General features: G+C 46.1%; 1 protein-coding gene across 4 annotated transcripts; it reads right to left on the reverse strand.

Annotated features, from left to right (window-relative positions):
- Window positions 1-541: 541 nt before the first annotated feature.
- FXR2 (FMR1 autosomal homolog 2) lies at window positions 542-19,247 on the reverse strand. Of its 4 annotated transcripts, none has more exons than XM_036268613.1 (17): window positions 18,808-19,247; window positions 11,521-11,573; window positions 11,069-11,162; window positions 9,874-9,945; window positions 9,614-9,762; window positions 9,250-9,343; window positions 8,670-8,786; window positions 4,834-5,004; window positions 4,552-4,630; window positions 4,005-4,114; window positions 3,462-3,548; window positions 2,936-3,155; window positions 2,536-2,733; window positions 2,243-2,443; window positions 2,062-2,157; window positions 1,577-1,677; window positions 542-1,238 (listed from the first exon to the last, which is right to left on the reverse strand). In XM_036268613.1, the coding sequence occupies exons 1-17, from the start codon at window positions 18,886-18,888 to the stop codon at window positions 1,143-1,145; spliced, it is 2,019 nt and encodes a 672-aa protein (XP_036124506.1). In that variant the 5' UTR covers window positions 18,889-19,247; the 3' UTR covers window positions 542-1,142. The 4 variants fall into 4 exon arrangements, with proteins under 4 accessions (XP_036124506.1, XP_036124508.1, XP_036124510.1 ...); XM_036268615.1 differs by having other exon boundaries at window positions 547-1,238; window positions 1,577-1,647; window positions 18,808-19,002; XM_036268617.1 differs by lacking the exon at window positions 18,808-19,247 and adding an exon at window positions 11,842-12,022 and having other exon boundaries at window positions 547-1,238.
- Window positions 19,248-20,507: the final 1,260 nt, after the last annotated feature.

The following is a 20,507-nucleotide window of genomic DNA, read 5'->3' on the forward strand; positions in this document are numbered from 1 at the left end:
CCAAACAAAGGTTTCTCCACACGTTTTATCTCCAAACTTCAGAGGCAGAGAGCCAGGAACCCCAGGACAACTCCCCTGGGGCTGAGATCAGTGATGTAGATACTAAGGGGGAAAAGCCCAAATCCAGACCAGGCAACCAGCAGGAATGAGGGCTGGACATCTAGGTCCCACTCTGCCCAAAACCCAGCCCAAGCCCCAGGCCTCTGGTAATCGGATTAAACCGCCAGCCTTGGCTCTTAGCAGGAACAGCTCCAGCTTGAAGCAGCCCTACCTATACAGGTGTGACTCAGGGTATAGGAGTGGCCCAGCTCCCTCCACCAGCAAACCTGGGGGAGGAGAAAAGCAGCAAGACACAAGCCACTCTCCTTACCCAGGAGGGTCTGGGGAACTTAAAAGACTGTCCAGAATTCCCAAAGTAAACCACATTGGGAACACTAGAGGAGCCAGGTGTGGAGAAACAAAACAAAGGCCAGGAACCAGGACAGGTCAATCTTAGGAAAACAGTTGGACCAAACTGGGCACAAGACACAGGAACCAGACAGCCATTTGGATTTTTTAATTCTCTTTTTAAATACTGTACAGTGAAAAATAAATACGCCTTCTCATCCACCAGGTAAGGTTGGTCCCCCTTCCCCTGTGGGACCTTGTCAACCCCCTTCATACACACCCCTGGTTCTACTCCAAAACCTTCCCCATGCCTCCCACCCACTTATACCCTTACTATCCCCGTCTTCCACAGTGATGAGGCCCCAGAAATCGGGGGTACAGGATGGGAGGAGGGATAGCAGGGGAACCCCCCTGAACTGTCAAATCAGTGGGTCAAGGAGCACCCCGCACCAACAGGCGGAGAATAGGGGTGTTTAGAGAGAGAATGGGGCATTAGAGGATAAAGGCACATCCAGTCTGATGGGGAAAGAGAGGCTCTCCTCACCCTGGGGGTAGGGTGGACAAGAGGGAGGTGGGTATGACCCTGTTACACATCCCTCCACTAGCTCCTGGAGGTTGGGGGGGGGACCCAAGCTCTGTGCCACCCCCCTCCCCCCTAGATAAGAGCAGCTCCAGCGCAGGTCAGTCGGGCCTGTGAGGGCCATGGTGTTGGGCAGCAAGCGAGATGGAGAAGGGAGGGATGCAGGCTGGAGGTTTTATGAAACCCCATTCACCAAACTACCCAACTCCAGGGGGGCAGAGAGCTCCCCATTCTCTGAGGGGCCCTTAGGAAGCTTGCTGACAGAGTCACCCTGAGGGGAAAGTGGGAAAGAAAATGGAGAGGAAGGAAAGAAGTGGTCAGTAGAAATTCAGATATTGACATTCCCTACCACCCAAGCACTCCTGGCATCTGGTGACCCAGGGGCTGGTCCCTGATCTGACTTTCTAGTCGCTCTCACTGTGATCCAGAAAATATGAACCAAACTTTCCTCTCTTCTGTTCAAGCTTTCCACTATTCTAAATGTAGTCTAAACTCCATCAGACATAGTCTCTGCAATCTAGCAAGAGATTTCTTCGGGAATTCTCTTGTGTCCCTTGCCCCAAAAGAACATAAAGGGGGGAAGGAATAAATTACATCTTGCCTGCCTACCTTCTGTCCTGAAAGAGAGTCCTCTGAGGGTTTAGTGCGTTCCAGGGTTGGCCGCTGGCGGCTCTGAGACTCTGCTCGGGAGATATAGTCAGCCACAGTCACTGGGGAAGGCAGAGGACCAACAGGTTCAGAAGAAACCCAGGTATCCAGCCCCTAGAACCTCAATCCCTGGTTTTCATGGGGTAGGAGGCATCCCATTATCTCAGCTTTTTTTTTTTTTTTTTTTAAAGTATTTTTCTTTGTTGGTTTTAGAGAGAGAGGAAGGGAGAGAGGGAAAATGGATATATCCATGAGAGAGAACACTGACTGGCCGCCTCCTGCATGCCCCCCCCCCCACTGGGGATTTGGCCCACAACCTGGGCATGTGCCCTGACTAGGAATCGAACCAGTGACCTCTTGGTACATGGGTCAACACTCAACCACTGAGCCACACCCACTCGGCGCATTCTCTCATCTCTTAAGGATGGCACCCAGTGTTAGCTGACCTGGCTGGCGGTCTCCACTGACAGAACCATCAGTACGGTTACCGCGGTTACGGCGGCGGCGGCTCCGATTACGACGCTGAGGTCTGCACTCATCTTCTGTGGGGCAGGGAAAAATTAGTCATGCATCCAATCTCCCACCCATCAGTTCTTGCCCAGCTCTAATTTTTTAGACACCCCTTACCCAGGCCATTTTCTGTCGTGCTAAGCCCATCGGATTCCAGGCCTCCATCCATGATAGTCCTGTCTTCATCAGTGCGGCGGCGGCGGGAGCGGCGGCGCCTGGCACTTGCTGGGGGAGGTTCCCCAGGCTCTGAATCAATTGGAGGCTCTGGTTCAGATGTGTCTAGTAGACTGTAGGGATTACTGTCTGGATCCTTTAGCACTGGTTAGAGGAAGAGGAAGAATTGGGAGTCAGGTGTCCACCAACATTCCCTGTGGCCTACATTCATGAACCCAGCTGTCTGGTACCAGTACCTGAGCTAATAGATGAAGAGTTGTATCTTGAGGTAGGCCGGGGGGCAGGTGGGGGTCCCCTACCCCGGCCCCCAATTGGCCGCCTCCGGCTTTCATCCCCCCGGGTTAGGGGATCCCGATCTCCTGGCCCAGCACGGATAGGCTCTTCCCTCTTCTCAGACTCAGTCTCAGAAGCTGTAGATGGGTCTGAGCTGGGCCCTAAAGAACATAGTGGAGTTCAATCAGGTCACTGCCTCCCACCCCAGGATCCATCACTGTCCCCAAACAGAGGACTTCTCTGTCTCATTCACAAGTCCCCCAGCCAACTGTCATCTCCATCATCCTTTCCTCAAGCTTCTACTCAGACCACTGCCTCTCCTCACAAACCACACCACTGTTCTCCCTTTCATAACTGTCTTACCATAGGCAGGACCACCTGTTCTCCGGCCCCGGCCCCGGCCCCCATAGCTGCCACCATAGGTTCGTGTGGTGTGCAGGGAGGAAGAGCTCTCATCGGTGGTATATCCAGCCTTGTCACTGCCGCCGCTACCCCGCCCACTGCCAGGGGGGCGAAAGCCCAGCCCAATCTGACGAAGCTGTTCATCAATTTGCAGCCTCTCCAAGCGAAGCTGCTCCACCTCCTGGTTGGGTAAAAGATGGAGGAAGATATGGAAAGAGGAATAAGTATAAGATCAATGAACAGTCTCCTTTCATGCTTCTCTGCCCTGACCATCCCTATATATCTAAACTCTCAGGAATGTAAGAAGAAAGACATTGGTTAAATAAAAAACATTCTGGGATCCAACCACATAGCCTCAAATTCCCACCCAGTGGTTTCTATTCTATTCAGAGACAAACTAGGCACAATTTCTAACTTGATCCACCAGCAGTCTTAGCCCCCTTGCTAGACCCGGATCTTTACTCTCCCAGGTTTCTAGCTTGAGTACCTGCAGGTAGGAGAGGTGATATTCCAGTAGAGCCTGAGCATTGCTGATATTCTCTCGGGTGCCAACAAATATGAAGGGAACCATTCCCTGGAGAATAGAGGGAAGGGCAGATGGATCAGGAGGAGAATCAAATGGGTATTAACTCCACCCTGTCTCCCATGGAAGCCCAACCAATGGGATCTTTCTTTTCTATTTTTTAATTAATTGATTTTTAGAGAGAGGAAGGGAGAGGGAGAAAAGGGGGAGGGGGAGCGAGAGAGAAACATCAATTTTGTTGTTCCAGTTATTTATGCATTCATTGGTTGATTCTTATATATGATATGCCCTGACCAGGGATCCAACCCATAACTTTGGCATACTGGGAGGATACTCTAACCAACTGAGCTACCTGGCCAGGGCCCAGTGGGATTTTTCTGGCTCTGCATCTAGGGGGAAACAAAAGTTCCGATGCTCTAACTCCTAGAAATCCCAGCACTCAGAGAATGGCTTCGTGACAATCCCATCTACTTCTGGACACCAATCTCTAGGAATAGTTGTCCATACCTCCTCCCTGGGGTTCTTCTTGTCATTATCACCTTCTACTCGAACCCTCACCACACCAGATTTATCCACAATCTCCTGGATCACTTTCCCGTTCTTTCCAATCACTTTGCCTGAATGGGTAAAGGAAGAATTAGACTTTCTTTTTTTAAGGAGAGAAAGAATAGACAAACAGTTAAGATAAAGTCTTTCAGCTTCTATATATAGATTCTGTTTAATTATTCTCCTGCCTCGGAGGCAGCCTGTCGATGTTCGCTCTCCTCATCGATGTTTCTCTCTCTCTCTCCCTCTCCCTTCCTTTCTCTCTAAAAATCAATAAAGAAAAAAAAATTATTCTCCTGCCTCTAGGTTCCTGTTGAGTTTTCAAGAACAAAATACTATTATAATCCCTAGAAATCTGTTCTTCCATTTTTGTCACTCCTACTACAGACTGTTCTGACGTTGTGAAACTAAAGTCCATAGGGAAGTGCCAAGCCCAGAATCACTTTAGAGAATCTCACTTCTGACCCTTAACTGTATTCCCTTTTATATATGCACACCCCCAACTCACCAACCAGGTTCCTGGGTACTTGCACAGAGTCCTCAGAAAACTCAAGGTAGCTTCGGGCCTGTCGGCAGGCCTCAGGAGTCTAAGAGGAGTGGAGTGGGGAGTCGTTACTAGAACAGAGAACTTGGATCTCAAACAATTATCTTCTACCACTCTTTGTCTTTGGGAAAATTACTGCCACCAAAGTCAGGGAGGGAGATCAACATGACTCAGACTCCCTTTCTACTTCACAGTCTCTTCTCTGTATCCCCTAAGAGACCTAGACAACAGATATCATTTGCTGACCTCCCCATAGATGCGGAAAGTACAGGTCTCTTCACCCAACTCAATGGCAGTCACCCCAGGTACTTTTCGGGCCTGCTGGATGTTGGCACCGTGAGTCCCAATTGCCAGTCCCATCAGGTCCTCTCGCACTGTGAACTCTTCTTGGAATGCTGCTGCCAACTGCTTACTGGTCTGAAAGGAAAAGGCACTATAGGAATCATAGCGGGGGAATCTCAGAATACCTGTCCCAGGTACTTGATGCTTTGCATAACTTCAACGAGAAAAAAAAGTATGTGAAAGCAATCCAGAACCACACTGGAGTCTGGTGACCACCAAGACCTAAGTGGAAAATTCAGGAATTTTAAATTCTACTACCTTCCAAATACCAAAAGCTTGGGGGGAAGGAAGAAAATGAGGGCAGAGTTTGGGCTTGGAACCACCAAAGTTCTGGATTTGGCTCTAACACTATCTGGTTGTGTGATCCTAAACAAAACACGCACTCTGTGCCTCCATTCTGTCATCTGCTAAATGATCATATCTGACCTACCCCATGCCCAGACTATTAAGAGGATTGAATAAGCCCTGGCTGGTTTGGCTCAGCAATTAGAATGTGGGCCCATGGACCAATAAGTCGCAGGTTCGATTCTGGTTAAGGGCATGTACCTCAGTTGCAGCTGCGGGTTGTCCCGGGCCCTGGTTGAGGTCGTGGGGGAAGCAATCAGTCGATGTGTCCCTCTCATGTCGATGTTTCTCTCTCTCTCCCTCTCTCCCTCCCTCCCACTCTATCTGAAGATAAATAGAAAAAAAAAGGATTAAATAAAACTGGTGATAAAGTATATTTCACAAGGTAAATACAAGTATAAGGAACTATTACATTAACCAATTTAGTATCAACTCCCAAAATAAAACCTGAAAAATTGAGCAGAAAACAAAGAAAAGCATAAAAAGAGCCTAGCCAACACCATACAATTCCATTTCTTAACCAGTCCTTTGTGGGATTCCTGGGTAAAAAGGCAGGAAGACAGTCCAGCTGGTGTGGCTCAGTGGTTGAGCCATGCACCAGGAGGTTGCCGGTTCGATTCCCAGCCAGGACACATGCCCAGGTTGTGGGCCTGATCCCCAGGGTGGGGCATGCAGGAGGCGGTCAATCGATGTTCTCTCTCATCGATGTTTCTATCTCTCTCTCCCTCTCTCTCTAAAAAAATCAATAAAGGAAAAAAAAAGGAAGGTAGGAAGACAGCCCGGCCAGTGTGGCTTAGTGGATTGAGTGTCGTCCCATGGACTGAGATGTCCTGGTTTGATTCCTGGTCAGGGCACATGCCCAGGTTGTGGTCTTGATCCCCACTGAGGGGCGTGCAGGAGGCAGCCAATCAGTGTTTCTCTCTCACATCAATGTTTCTCTCTCTCTCCCCCTTCCTTTCTCTCTAAAAAAATCAATAAAAACATTTTTTTTTTTAAAAAAAAGCAGAAAGACAGAAAAGGTTCTAGAGGAGTGAGTCCTAGGTAGGAAGCACCAAATAGGAAAGATACTCGAAAGGCAACATTCCCAGATCGAAACCCATGGCTTCCTACTTCCAAGATAGATGAGGCTGAATTACAGCAAGGATTTACACTAGGCAAGAAGAGAAAGCTGGAGAAAAGAACTAAGTTGGGTGTTCAAATTAACTGAGTTGCAGGGGGGAGGATCTAAGTTTGCCAAAGGTTTTATTTCTTTTTTCTTTTTTATCCCCACCCGAGGACATTTTTTTTTTTTTTGGTATCTGCCCTTAGCGGGAACCGAACCCAGGATTCTCTGGTCCACAGGCTGACATTCCAACTGCTGAGGCAAACCGGCCAGGGCCTTATCCGAGGACATTTTTGCATTTGTCTTCAGATAGAACGGGAGGGAGAAAGGGAGGAAGAGAGACAAACATTGACGTGAGAGGGATATATCAAGTGGCCATCACCCACACCACCCCAACCAGGGCTGGGGACAAACTGCAACTGAGGTACGTGCCCTTAGCGGGAACTGAACCCAGGACTCTTGGGTCTGCGGGCCGATACTTTAACCGCTGAACCAAACCGGCCAGGGCCCAAGGGTTTTATTTCTTAAACTGCCTGACAGGAACAAGGGTGCATGTCATATTATTTTATATTTTAAAAAACAAACAACAAAAACAGGCAAGATTTCTCAAAAACAAAAGCAAGTCCCTATTCTTAAGACCTTGCACCTAAGGTTAACTTAGCTATCTAGTACACTTTACCACACAGACCAATACAGCCAAGTCCTAGAGGAGTTAAATACTCTAACTTTTGTCCCTAGGAAACCTGTTCATTGAGAAATGGAGCAGATACAGCTTGTATTATATAGAGGTAACAGTGAAATTTTTTTATTTTTTTTTCCTTATTGATTTTAGAGAGAAAAAGGGAGGCGGAAGAAATAGAAACATCAACAAGAGAGAACATCGACTGGCTGCCTCCTGCATGTCCCCTGACTGGGAATCAAACTGGCGACCTCTTGGTGCATGGGTCAACGCTCAACCACTGAGCCACACTGGACGGATGTGAAACTTTTTAAAAAACCCTCACCTGAGGGTATTTTCTACATTCATTTTAAACAGAGTGGAAGTGGGGGGAGACAGTGATGCGAAAGAGAGACATCAATTGGCTGCCTCCCACATGACCCCACCAGGGCCAGGGATCAAACCTGCAACCAAGGTACATGCCCTTGACTGGGAATTAAACCCACGACCCTTCAATTCACAGACTGATGCTCTGCTGAGCCAAACCAGCCAGGGCAACAGTGAAATTTTTAACTGCCAGTGCCCTGAGCAGCATCCCTAGAGATGTGAAAGATTACCACAGGCTCAGAAAAAAGCTTCCCAGAAAGATTATTTCACTTGATAAAATAGAAACACGTGTTCAAACTTAAACACGTACCCTACTCATTTAGAATGGTATAACTTAAGAAAAGGAAATATGACCATCTAAGATGTCAGAACTCAAACCTCATCGAAATATAAGGGTGGGCATAAGCAAGTTTACACTTGTAATACAAATAATACAATAATTAATAAATAATACAGCCCTGGCCGGTTTGGCTCAGCAGTCAGAGCTTCAGCCTGCGGTCCAGAGTCCTGGGTTTGGTTCCCACTAAGGGTGTGTGCCTTGGTTGCGGTTTGTCCCTGGCTCCAGTTGGGGTCGTGTGGGTGGCAGCCACTTGATGATGTGTCTCTCTCACGTTGATGTTTCTTTCTCTCTCTACCCCCTCTCTCCCTCTCACTCTATCTGAGGATACATGCAGAAATGTCCTCGGGTGAGGCTAAAACAATAAATAATACGAGAATAAACTGTTCTGCGTACTCACAACTGTAAACCTACTTTTGCCCACCACTCATTGTCACAAATTAAGATAAAAGTTCGGTAAAATCAAAGATTTGCCAAAGGTCCATTATTTGACAAAACAAGACTTAGGATTCCAAGTCCAGTGGTCTTTCCAGTGTACAAATGGTTCTCAAACATATCCCTCTAAGTGTTTTGGTTCCCAGAGGTAATTTGAGGGATGCCAGTGGAACAAAAAGCCACACCACCTTCTGCTGCCCTGACTGATGTTTTATGCACTGTGGTTTCAAGTAAATTTCATTTAATCAGAGTCACATGGCTCAAAAAAGTTTGAAAACAACTGCATTATAACATGATGGAGCTCTGCCATCTAGAAGAGTCTGGGATAAAATAGCAGATCCAGGTATAATGGCCCACAAAGGCCTTAGTCTTTGTGTTCTATAAACATAAGAGCATGGGTGGAGGATGGGGTAAGAAGGGAGGAGGTCAACAATACCAATATATATTCAGCAGTAAGGAGTAAAACCAAAATCTACCTCTAAGTGCTTCGTAGCTTCTTCATTGCGAGACATGAGTAGCAGTTTGGTGCGCAGGCTTCGAAAATGCATATCACCCAGCAGGGATGCACGCTTCACAGGGGCTTCTGTGGTTGACTGGGAAGAAATCAATTGGAAGCATTAAAATCTACTTTGAATACATACTAGGGGAGAGCCAGCAACTGGGAATCAGGATGCCTTGTCTCTGGAAAAGGGCGGGAGTTAAGAAATAAAGCTAGGGAAGAGGAAAATCATTATCAACCCCACAAGGGCTTACTATCTGGGTGCCTAAGGGAAGTGATTTTAGGCAACAGGCACAGGTAAGAACTGTACAGTCTATTTTTGAGAGTCCAAATATGCAAGGGAGGGCCCCAGCCCAGACTGCAATATAACGACCAGATTAAAAAAAAAATTATGGGCAGACATAAGGAAGACTAAGGAAAGGTAGGGCTACCTGGGCCCACAGGGGTCAGAAGCAATAAAGTCCTCTCTGACAAATAAATATAAGCACATCTTAGCTCCTCCCTTTCTAAAAGGGAGAAGAAAAAATTGTAGAAAGGGCTTACATGAATAAACTCACCAGGATAAAGAGCTCACTATTTGTGATGTTGAGAAAGATGCAGTTTGCTCCCAATGCTTTCTTAAACTCTTTATGGACATTTTCATTAGAACAGCTGTAGAGAAAGAGAAAAGTGTTCAGAGGGCAGAATGTAGAGTGCAGTCAAAGGTTTAGGAGAGAGAGAAGGATGGAGGAAAACAAGAAAAGTGGAAGGACTGCGATAAAAGAACAGGGATGAAGAAAAACAAGAACTAGGAGAAAGAAGGGCAGTAGAGGGCCAAGGAAACAATAGACAAGACAAACTGGGAGTGAGGTATGGGAGAAATAAGGGCAGAGATGAGGGTTGTGAAGAGGTCCCATCACTCTCAACATCCCCAACACTCACGCTTCTCTCAGATCCTCAGGAACAGCCATGGTAACCTTGAAGAAGCTGCCTTTGGTGGCAAGGGGGTTGGGGTTAACTGGCCGAAGCCGTTCCAGGGTGACAATCTCATTGTAAGTGGCATCACAGGCAGCATATTCAATGACATAGAACTGACAAAAGGAAAGAAAGAAGTTGTGGATGACCTGAGTTTTTATCTCCCACCTTTCTACGACTAAAACATTTGTTCCAGCAGTTCTCCAAAGATCTTCACAATCACTCACATCTCCCTTCATCATCCGCACCCGGGCCAGCCACCAGCCACAAGGTTCTTGTTCATTGGCTCGAGAATAAACCTGAAGATGAAAATAAAAAAGATATTGAAGACTATCCAAAAACATCAAGAATAGAATAAGCATTAAGATAACTGGAAGGACCCTGGCCAGTTTGGCTCAGCAGTTAGAGCGTCAGCCCACGGTCCAGAGAGACCTTGGTTCGGTTCCCGCTAAGGGCACGTACCTCAGTTGCAGTTTGTCCTCGGCCCGGTTGGGGTTGTGCGGAAGGCAGCCAATCGATGTGTCCCTTTCACGTTGATGTTTCTCTCTCTCTCTCTCTCTCTCTCTCCCTCCCTTCCTCCCTCCCACTCTATATGAACAAAAATGGAAAAGTGTCCTCGGGTGAGGATAAAAGATAGCCAGAAGGTAACCTTAAGCCCAGGTAAAGCAATCTGGAGGAAGGAACCGATAATTAAAAATCAGAGGGCAGCCTGGCCTATGTGGCTCAGTGGATTAAGCGATATCCCATGGACTGAGGTACCAGTTGGATTTCCCCTCATGGAACATGCCCAGGTTTCAGGCTCTATCCCCAGTAGGGGGCGTGCAGGAGGCAGCTGGTGTATGTTTCTTTCTCTCTCTAAAAAAAAAAAAATCATTAAAAACATATTAAACAAAACAAAACAGAAATCAGAGGGCAGCCCTGGCCCGTCTGGCTCAGCGGTTAGAGCATTGGCCAATGGACTGAAGGGTTCTCATGTTTGATCCCTGATCAAGGGCACATACCCGGATTGCAGGTTCAACCCCAGGCCCTGATAGGTTTCATGAGGGAGGCAACCAATTGATGTGTCTCACATCGATGTTTCTTTCTCCCTTCCATTCTATCTAAAAATCAATGGAAAAATATACTCAGGTGAGGATTAACACACATCAGAGGGCACTAGAGTTTAGATGCTGTTATAAATGAAAGAAAGGTGAATAATTCTCTGAAACTGGGAAACTCCCTGAGAGTTTGTTTGAGCACAACAGAGATGGGACAGGGAACTGCTACATTTCACTTGTCCATAGACTACCTAGCTGGATGTAGTAGCTTATCTTGGGAAAAAGAGTGAACCAACCAGTGAGGACCCTAAGATACTGGTATCAGGGTAAGGGAGATGCAGTGAGAAAAGTGATATTTAGAAAGGGTGAACTCCATGGCCCTTACCTCCACCTCATCCCCTTCTGTGATCTCCTTATTATAGTCAGCTGGAGGTGGTAGCCGCACATCCCCAAAAGGAATTTGTCTTTCACTCTGCCAGCTGCAAATGAAACAGTGACATGAAAGCGTTTCAGGCTAAGATGGTTGCCATTTCTTCAGGAATGGTTTACTGCCTGAAATCACTGGGTAATTTCCACCTCCCCTGGTGATTAGAGGCTAAACCCCAGGCCTTGCTCCATAATGGTATCTTCCATCTCTTGCTACAATCTAAATACTGGGTCAAATGCCCCCACCCTCACTAAATTTTAGCCCTTTCCTTTTCTGAGATCCATATAAAGCCCACACAAACTCTTGGCTCTCCCCCACCTATTATCTGCCTCATGGGACTCAGCCACCCCATCTTCTCCACGCTCCTTCTAGGACCTAATATACTGGATTCTCTATTCCCAAGATCTTACTTGTTTTCAAAGAAGATGGTCACAGAGTCTTCATGGACATCCTTCACAAAGCCCTAGAATAAATTTAGAACAAAGTAAAAAAAAACACAAAAAACCAAATTACCACCATCTTAGTCATTAAGGGAATAGACATTCAGAGGCCCTTAAAATAGTTTTTGATGGGGACAAAAACAATCTAAAGACAGGACCAGAAAAAAACTATCCTGGAGAAAGAATATGAATACTGAGGTAGAGATAAAGGAATGATATTGGCATGGAAAGAGATGTGGCAAAACGCACAAATAAGATGAAACAGAAAGTAGAAGGGGGCAAATCACTTACATCAAAACAGCCTGGAAACTGGTGGTCTACTATGGCTCCCACAGGGGCCTTCCTATCTGTATGCCTCCTGTTGTGTTGAGCAGCTTGCCAGAATTCAATTAAAATGCCAACAACATTCAGCAAGGCTAAGAATATCCCATGAGACAGCGTGAGGCTGTCCTGAACACCTAGAGGACACCAGGATCTGCCAAGAAGAGAAAAGGGTCTAGCTCTCCAATACAACAAGAGACCTGAGCAAACTTGGTGCCTTGATGCCTGGGTCCCAAGAGAATAAACAGAACACTGGAAGAGTTGAAAATGATAAGCATAATTTACAAAAAGATAAATTAGATCTTAAGAGATGTGACATTTCTGACTGCTAGACTGTAACACTGCTAAGCATTTGAAAAGGATAAAAACATCTATAGAAGACCCCAGTTTGAGATCATGACAAGGGAAAAGAACAGGGATGAGTGAATAGCTGGTCTACCCCCTCTTTTCCTATGTCCTCCCTGCAGAAGCCAAAGCTATGTGTTTGATCCTATGCTCCCAATTTTTCTACCTTCTCTATTTTCGCATACTCAAAATTAAGGATTGCTGCCCTGGCTGGTTTGGCTCAGCAGTTAGAGCATCAGCCCATGGATCAAGGGTCTCGGGTTCAATTCCCGGATAAGGACACATACCTGGGTTGCAAGTTTGATCCCCTGCCCTGGTTGGCGTTGTGTGGGAGATAACCAATTGATGTGTTTCTCTCTCTCCCCTCCTCCCTCCCTTCCACACTAAAAACTAACAGAAATATATCCTCAGGTGAGGATTAACAAAAATAAATAAAATTAAGGATTGCTAATTTTGATAAAGTCCAATTCATCAATTGGTTTTTTCTTTTTATCCTCACCCAAGGACATTTTTGCATTTATCTTCAGATACAGTGGGAGGGAGAGAGGGGGGAAGAGAGAGAAACACTGATGTGAGAGACACATCAACTGGCTGCCACCCGCACGACCCCAACTGGGGTGGGACAAACTGCACCTGAGGTTCGTGCCCTTAGCGGGAACCGAACCCGGGACTCTGGCCCGCAGGCTGACGCTCTAACTGCTGAGCCAAACCAGCCAGGACTCAATTTGTTCTTTTATGACTGAGCTTTTGGTTTCATATCTAAGAAATCTTTGTCTAATATAAGGCCACAAAGGCATACTTCTATGTCTTCTAGAAGTTTTATAAATTTTATTTCACATTTAGGTCTATGATCTATTTTGAGTTAAATTTTGTATATGGTGCAAGATAATAATAAAGTTCATTTTTACCTATGGATATCCAGTTGTTTGAGCACCATTTGTTTAAAAGACTATCCTTTCTCTACTGAATTACTTTTAGCTTCTGTCAAAAGTCAGGAAATGTGCCCTGGCCATTGTGGCTCAGTTGTTTGGAGCGTCGTCCAGTATAATGAAAGTACTCAGGTTCGGTTCCTGGTCAGGGCACATACCCAGGTTGCAGGCTCGATCCGGCAACCGATCAATGTTTCTCTCACATCGATACTTCTCTCTCTCTTCCTTCTTCTCTCTAAAATCAATAAAAACATTCTCAGGTGAGGATTAAAAAATTTTTTTAAATTATGGGGTTCCAAAGGCTAACTATTCCTGAGCTTTGCAGCTAGGAATAAAGGCTTAGGAGAAAACACCAAAAATGCACACTGTGTGTCACCCCCATCTCATAGAATTGGTCAATCATAAACACTTACTATATTGCCATTTCCTTATGGGGGGAAAATCTAAACCTAAATTTCACTCTTGTCATAAGCCATCTTTCTCTTCTTTCAGATTAGATCTTGTTGTTATGGAACCTTACTGTTGCCCAAGGGATTAGTATTCCTGGTACTGTATGGCTCCTTCCTTATCCATGCTTTAACTTTCTCTGCCATTCCTTTCCCCAGAAATGTTTTTTTGACTCTTCATTCAGCTCCATCAATACCCATTCCTACTATTTTTCATTCAAGTCTTCTGAAGCATTTACTCCTCACTATTTGCCTGAGTCCCTCTTCCCGTTTCAGTTCTTCTCTTAGCGCCTTAAGTTTTCCTCCTCACTCGTCCCACATCCACTAATATTGTATCCCTTCCCTCTTCTTTTCCCCCTTTGTAAGAGTCTATCTGGGTTTCTAGAAACACTTCAACTAGCCTCTTTAGCGGACTTCATCTAATTCTTTATCCAAGATGTTTATCTCTAAGCTTCAGAAATGGTTTATAGCCCGGCCGGTGTGGCTCAGTGGACTGAATATCATCCTATGGACTGAGAGGTTCCTGGGCAGGGCATGTGCCCAGGTTGCAGGCTCTATCACTGGTAGGAGTGCATGCAGGAGACAACCTATCGATGTCTCCCCCCCCCACTTCCTCTCTAAAAATCAATAAAATCATTTTTTTTTTATCCTCACCGGAGGACATTTTTTCCTTTTTTTTTTTTTTTTGTTCAGGTAGAGTGGGAGGGAGAGAGAGGAAGGGAGAGAAACATTGATGTGAAAGGGACACATCGAGTGGCTGCCACCCACACGACCAACCAGGGCCGGGGACAAACTGCAACCGATATACATGCCCTTAGCGGGAACCGAACCCGGGTCTCTCAGACCGCAGGCCGATGCTCTAACCGCTGAGCCAAACTGGCCAGGGCCATTTTTTTTTTTAAAGAGAGGCCCAGCCAGTGTGGCTCAGTGGTTGAGTGTCGATCCATGCACCATGAAGTCGCCGGTTAGATTCCCAGTCAGGGCCCAATCCCCAGTGGGGGGGGATGCAGGAGGCAGCCAATCAATGTTCTCACTCATCTATGTTTCTATCTCTCTCTCCCTCTCCCTTCCTCTCCTTAAAATCAATAAAGAGCCCTGGCCAGTTTGGCTCAGCAGTTAGAGCACCGGTTTGTGGTCCAGAGAGACCAGGGTTCGGTTCCTGCTAGGGGCATGTACCTCTGTTGCAGTTTGTCCCTGGCCCTGGTTGGGTCGTGCGGGTGGCAACCACTCAATGTGCCCCTTTCACGTCGATGTTTCTCTCTCTCTCCCTCCCTTCCACTCCATCTGAACAAAAAATGGAAAAATGTCCTCGGGTGAGGATATAAAAAATAATAATAAAAAATAAAATTAAATTAAATCAATAAAGAAAAAAATTATTTTTAAAAGAGAGTTAGCTATTCTCTCTTTTTTTTTTAATCTTCACCTGAGGATATTTTTCTATTGATTTTCAGATAGGGACGGAGAGAGGTAGGGAGGGAAGGAGGGAGGGAGGGAGGAAGGGAGGGAGGGAGGGAAAAAATATGGATGTGAGAGAGACACACTGATTGGTTGCCTCCCTCATGACCCCAACCAGGGCAGGGGATTGAACTGAAGCCAAGGTATGTGCCCTTGACCAGAATCAAACCCGAGATTCTTTGGTACAGGCCGATGCTCTAACCACTGAGCAGAGCAAAACCAGCCAGGGTGAGTTAGCTATTCTCAGAACACTTTGGGGATGAGATAAATGAGTGGAAGAGAGAGAAGAAAATCGCTTGCCGCCCCGGCCGGTTTGGCTCAGCGGTTAGAGCGTTGGCCTGCGGTCTGGAGAGACCCGGGTTCGGTTCCCGCTAAGGGCACGTACTTCGGTTGCAGTTTGTCCCCGGCCCTGGTTGGTCGTGCGGGTGGCAGCCACTCGATGTGTCCCTTCACGTCGATGTTTCTCACTCTCTCTCCCTTCCTCTCTCTCCCTCCCACTCTATCTGTACAAAAAAATAAAAATAAAAATTAAAAAAAAAAGAAAATCGCTTGCCTACTTCTCTTGTGAAGAGATAACCACTCCTAGATATACCTATTCACAATGCATATGCCTAAAGCTCTAATCCAACTCTTCTTCAACATGTCAGAGTTGGCCCTCAGGTGGAGGTAGCAATGACACCCTGATTTTATTTAGTTACCATGATCCCCAAAGCAGAAACACAGAACTCAGAATGGAGTTTTCCCTCACATTACTCAGCAATTCAACAACCAAACATCACTCACTCTTATATTTCCAGGGTCTTTTTTCCTTCAAACATTCTCCCAAGTTTTTTCCTCAACTTCATTCATATTCCATTCCAGTCTCTGCTCCTTAATTCCACCCACATCACCCTAGTTTTCTCCTCCAAAGATACCAGTGGTAGACAGTGAGATCCTGGTTCTGCTCAGTGCATGCTCATTGGGAAGATAAGCAGGTGAGGGCAAGAATTGGTGAGTAAATCTTTAGAAAACCAACTAAATCCAAAGGATGACTCAATTCAGTGGCCATGGCATACCCTGATTTGGTTATAGGGCCTAAAACTAGAGAGAGGAAGTAAGAGCCCTAGGTACTTCAGTTTTCCCAAATTCTAAAAGATATGTAATTGATCTCTATCTGCTAGTCCTGGGCTCTCAAAGGAGAGAGTTCTAGGAGAAAAACAAGAAGGGTCTGGGTAAAAAACCACACATTGAAGGTGAGAAAAGAATGGGAATTAGGTTTTCCAGACAAGGTCTGGAAAGTTGGATGATTGTGCCCTGAAAGGTAAACAAATATTTCATTTAGGAAAGTACAACTGAAAGAATACATTAAATTCTGACAGAAAAGAGTTGATACAAAATTAACTTAGATTCCAAATCTGACATTTGCATTTCTTTCATGGAAGATAAAAAAATAGGACCTAATTCTGAGAGAGGAGAAAGGGATCTTCCCAAATTTACAGTTCTAAAATCAATGTAAACACACCTTGACCCACACACTAAAGTTTGCTGAGTCATGACTATTTAATCAGTAGCAAGGTCAGAATGGTAAGTATATGGCACTGAAAGTTTAAGAAAAATTAGTCCGAATTTAGGGAGTTTTTGTCTGTTTTTAACTAAGGCATGGGGCAGAAAATACTAAATTAGCCAGAACAACAACAACAAAAATCCACATTCCTGGCTTTTGGTTCATCTCCACACTCTAGTCTCTGATTCAAGGTATCCTGTGCCCAGTTCACCCAAGTCTATTATTGCCATAGCCCCCAAGAGAAAAGGAAATAATTCAGAAAGAGACTTCTGTTGGATACATATGTAGAAAGTGAAACATTCCCCTTTCCAGTTGTCTCACAGTTAATTTGAACTGGATACCAATCTTTCCCAGTTGTGCTTGGCTCCAATGCTTCCTAGAACAAAAGCAAACGTTGTATCTTAATCTCAGACTCAATTTAAAAATCTAAAAATCTGAGGGTGGGTAGGAACCAGATGAAGGACAAGATACTGGGGGAAATGGGGCTAAAATCTTATGAGTAAGGGTAGTTTAACAAAGATAATTTAAGTTTGGGGGAAAGAATGAGACAAATGTACTTTATCAGAATCAGAAAGAAATTAGAGACTTTGCCAAAGAAAACAGAAATGCTATGGAGGCAGGCTAAAAGAAAAAGTCCCATGAGTTAGAAAGAATGCAAAAAAAAAAAAAGACAGAAGAGATCAGGTGGGAGCTTCCTTCAGACATTGAATAAGGTGGTTTCTGGGGAAATATCAGGATAAAACGTCAGAGACTTAAATTGAGAGAATAAGATAGATAAATATGGATACCCACAGGCATTGAATATAAAGAAATCTGGTGAGGGAAGTAAGAGAGAAATCAAGAGGCATTTGGAGTAGGTAAAAAAAATGACTACACTGAACTTATGAATTGAAGCTGGGGTAGAAAATGTCCACTCTAAGGACAAATAGGAAACCCTTTCCATGGTCAGATATGACTTCACAGAGAAGGGGCTGGAGAAAGTCGTTTCCAAGGGCATGAAGGTGAAGAGGTCTATTATGGGAGAAAGGCTTAAGGGGAAGTGAAGAAAAGGTGGCTCTTCTCATAAGTGATGTTATCAGAAGGTATCTCTGCTCTTGCTCCTTAGGGTAAAATGAAAGAATAAGACAGGAATCAAAAGTCAGTGCATAATTCCAGCATAAAGTCCAAAGAGTTTCAAAATAACAAGTCACACAAAGAAAAATACCTGAGAAACAACAGGGATCTTTCTCTGGCTTAACCTAAATGTGAAAAAAATGTTCTGGAAAGTAGATTCGGGACAGCTAAAGAAGGTTCTAAAGAACAAAATCCTGGACAAGTAGGGAGCTGAAGTAAACAAGGATCTTTTAAAGATAGTCCCCTTCTCCTTCAAAAAAAAAGGCTCTATCAGATTACCAAATTGGGGAAGTTGGCCTTAAGTCTTCTAGAAGTGGAAATCCTTAAGACAAACAGAAGGAATCCTCATGAATCCCCCTTTTTAGAGATACTGAATATGAAGCTTACATTCCTCAAGATGAAGAAACCATATTCATGATCTAAATGTTTCTGAGGTCAAAGTGAGATATTAAATACAAATCCATCCTTGGGGTAGAATGGTAGACCAGCTAGCTTTAGGATCAAGGGGTGAAAAGACACCACCTTATGGCTAGGAAGCAACTTGACTGGTACAATTCAGAGTATAGTCCTAAGGTCAAAGATACCAAAATGTCAGGTTTTGACAATTTCTCCTTGGGTTGGGAACAGAAACATAAGATGCAAGTGTGGTGCCTTCCAGCGCCAATAGATAAAGGCCTCTAGAGGAAGATGAAGGGATCTAATGTGGAAGGCCTTCCCAAGGAGAAGAATAAAGAGAATTCTCCATGTGCTTGGACTATGGGGAAAATGTGATTAAGGTCTAAGATATGTCTTCTACTAGGAAACAGGAAAAGTCAATAAGATACAGGGTAAATGGGGTCTTTGGGGGGAGGATGGGTACTGATCCAAGCACAATAATGTCCTGATGTTCATTCTATCTGAGATGGGGTAAAGCAGGTGTAATAGAGGAGCCAAAAATAAGAGGACGAGGGTTAAGTTCCAAAGGTCTCCCCAGGAGGGCTGCTGTGGGAGCGTAGGTCCAAGGTTCTAAGGTTCAGGACTTAGATCGATCCCGCCCCACTCTTCCTTGCTCTGGCTTGAAGGAAGGGGCTAAGGACGGGTGTCCCGGGTCGGCGCGCCGTCTCACCTTGTAGAAGGCCCCATTGGAGCCGCGCACCTCGACGGGCAATCCCGGTTCCACATCTCCGCCAGACGCCAGGCCGCCCATGGCGCCGCCGCCGGTTCCAACTCCCCCGACGACGGCTGCAGCAGCGGTCTGAGTACGGGCCGGGCCAGGCCCCCGGCGTTTCCCCGGAGGAGGAGCCGGAGGGGGAGCCGCAGGGGGCGGGAGCCGGGCCGGCCCCACGGCGGCCCTGCCACAGCCAACGAGCAGGGGGCCGGGGCCGGGCCGCTCCCGGTCCGCCGCCACTGCCTTGGTCTCCGCCACCGTGAGAGAGACGGCCGCCGCCGCCGCTGCCTTCGTCACCTCAGCTTCCGCCCGCCGCCGCCCCCGCTGCTGCCTCTGTCGCGGGACCCGCTGCTGCCCCTGCCGCTCCACGGCCTCCACCTACCCCTGCCGCCGCCGCCGCCGCCTATTGCGCAGGCGCGCGGGGCACCCGCCTGCCGCGCGCGGGGCCCTGAGGGCCACGGCGCAGGCGTCAAGGTGGCGACTCAGCTCGCGATCACCAGCACATCAGAGCTTCCACACTCCCTTTCGCTCTCTCACGCCCCGTCTTGGACGCTTACTCGCGCTTGCGCAGAACGAGATTGGCGCTCTTTCTTTGCCACCCCACCACTAGAACGCCCCCATCTCTTCCTTTCCCCGCCCCACAACACTGAGAGCTAACCAATCATGGGGAGGGAGGGGCCATGCTCACTCGATCGGATTGGGTTTCTGCTGCTCTGGCCAGACCACACCCACTTCACTGAGCGTTCCAACAGGCTTGGACGCGTTAGGGATGGGCATGCGCCCGAGTGACTGCTTGGTCACTTGCCCTACCTTTGTCTTTCTTGGTGCGCACGCTCCAAAGCAAAAAAAAAAAAGAGGAGTGAAAAGAAAAAAAGAAAGTGTGCCGTGCGCATGCTCTGAGCTTTGCTGTCCATGCACACACATACATCGACTTTTTTGAGCATCAGCAACTCTGTGCAATAGGAAATTTGAGCGACGTTCTTGCCTTGAAAAGATTCTGATCATGCATATAATGAAAGATTAAAGAATAATTTCAAAACAGTACCGAAAAGCAAATGCCACTTAGCTCAGCACAAGATGTGATGATTTAAATGCTGAGAAATTTCAAAATAGAAAACATTGTCATGGAATAAGAATAGTAGAGAGAAAATTTCAGATCCTTGAACTAAGATAAGAAATTTAGATTGCCCTGGCCGGTTTGGCTCAGCTGTTAGAGCTTCAGCTGGCAGTCCAGAGAGACTCGGGTTCGGTTCCTGCTAAGGGCACATACCTCGGTTGCAGTTTGCTCCTGGCCCCAGTTGGGGTTGTGCAGGAGGCAGCCACTCGACGTGCCCCTTTCATGTCGATCTCTCTCTCTCTCTCTCTCTCTCTCTCTCTTCCTCTCTCTCCCTCCCACTCTATCTGAAAAAAAAAAGAAAAAAAAATTTAGATAGAAGTGAATAAAATAGCACAGAAATTAGAATTGTGCATTTGATAATTTACCAAATATTTATTAAGTCCACACTATGCTCATATGCTAAGTGCTAGGGATACAAAGACAAGGCATGGTCCCTGATCTCAAGGAGTTGATATATTGGGGAAGTGGCAAACAAATAAGTTTTTTTTTTTTATCTTTATTGTTGAATGTATTACAGATGTTCCCCATTTTTCCCCCATTG

The sequence above is a fragment of the Molossus molossus genome, unplaced genomic scaffold (genome assembly GCF_014108415.1).
Source record: "Molossus molossus isolate mMolMol1 unplaced genomic scaffold, mMolMol1.p scaffold_m16_p_19, whole genome shotgun sequence".
Lineage (NCBI taxonomy): Eukaryota > Metazoa > Chordata > Mammalia > Chiroptera > Molossidae > Molossus > Molossus molossus.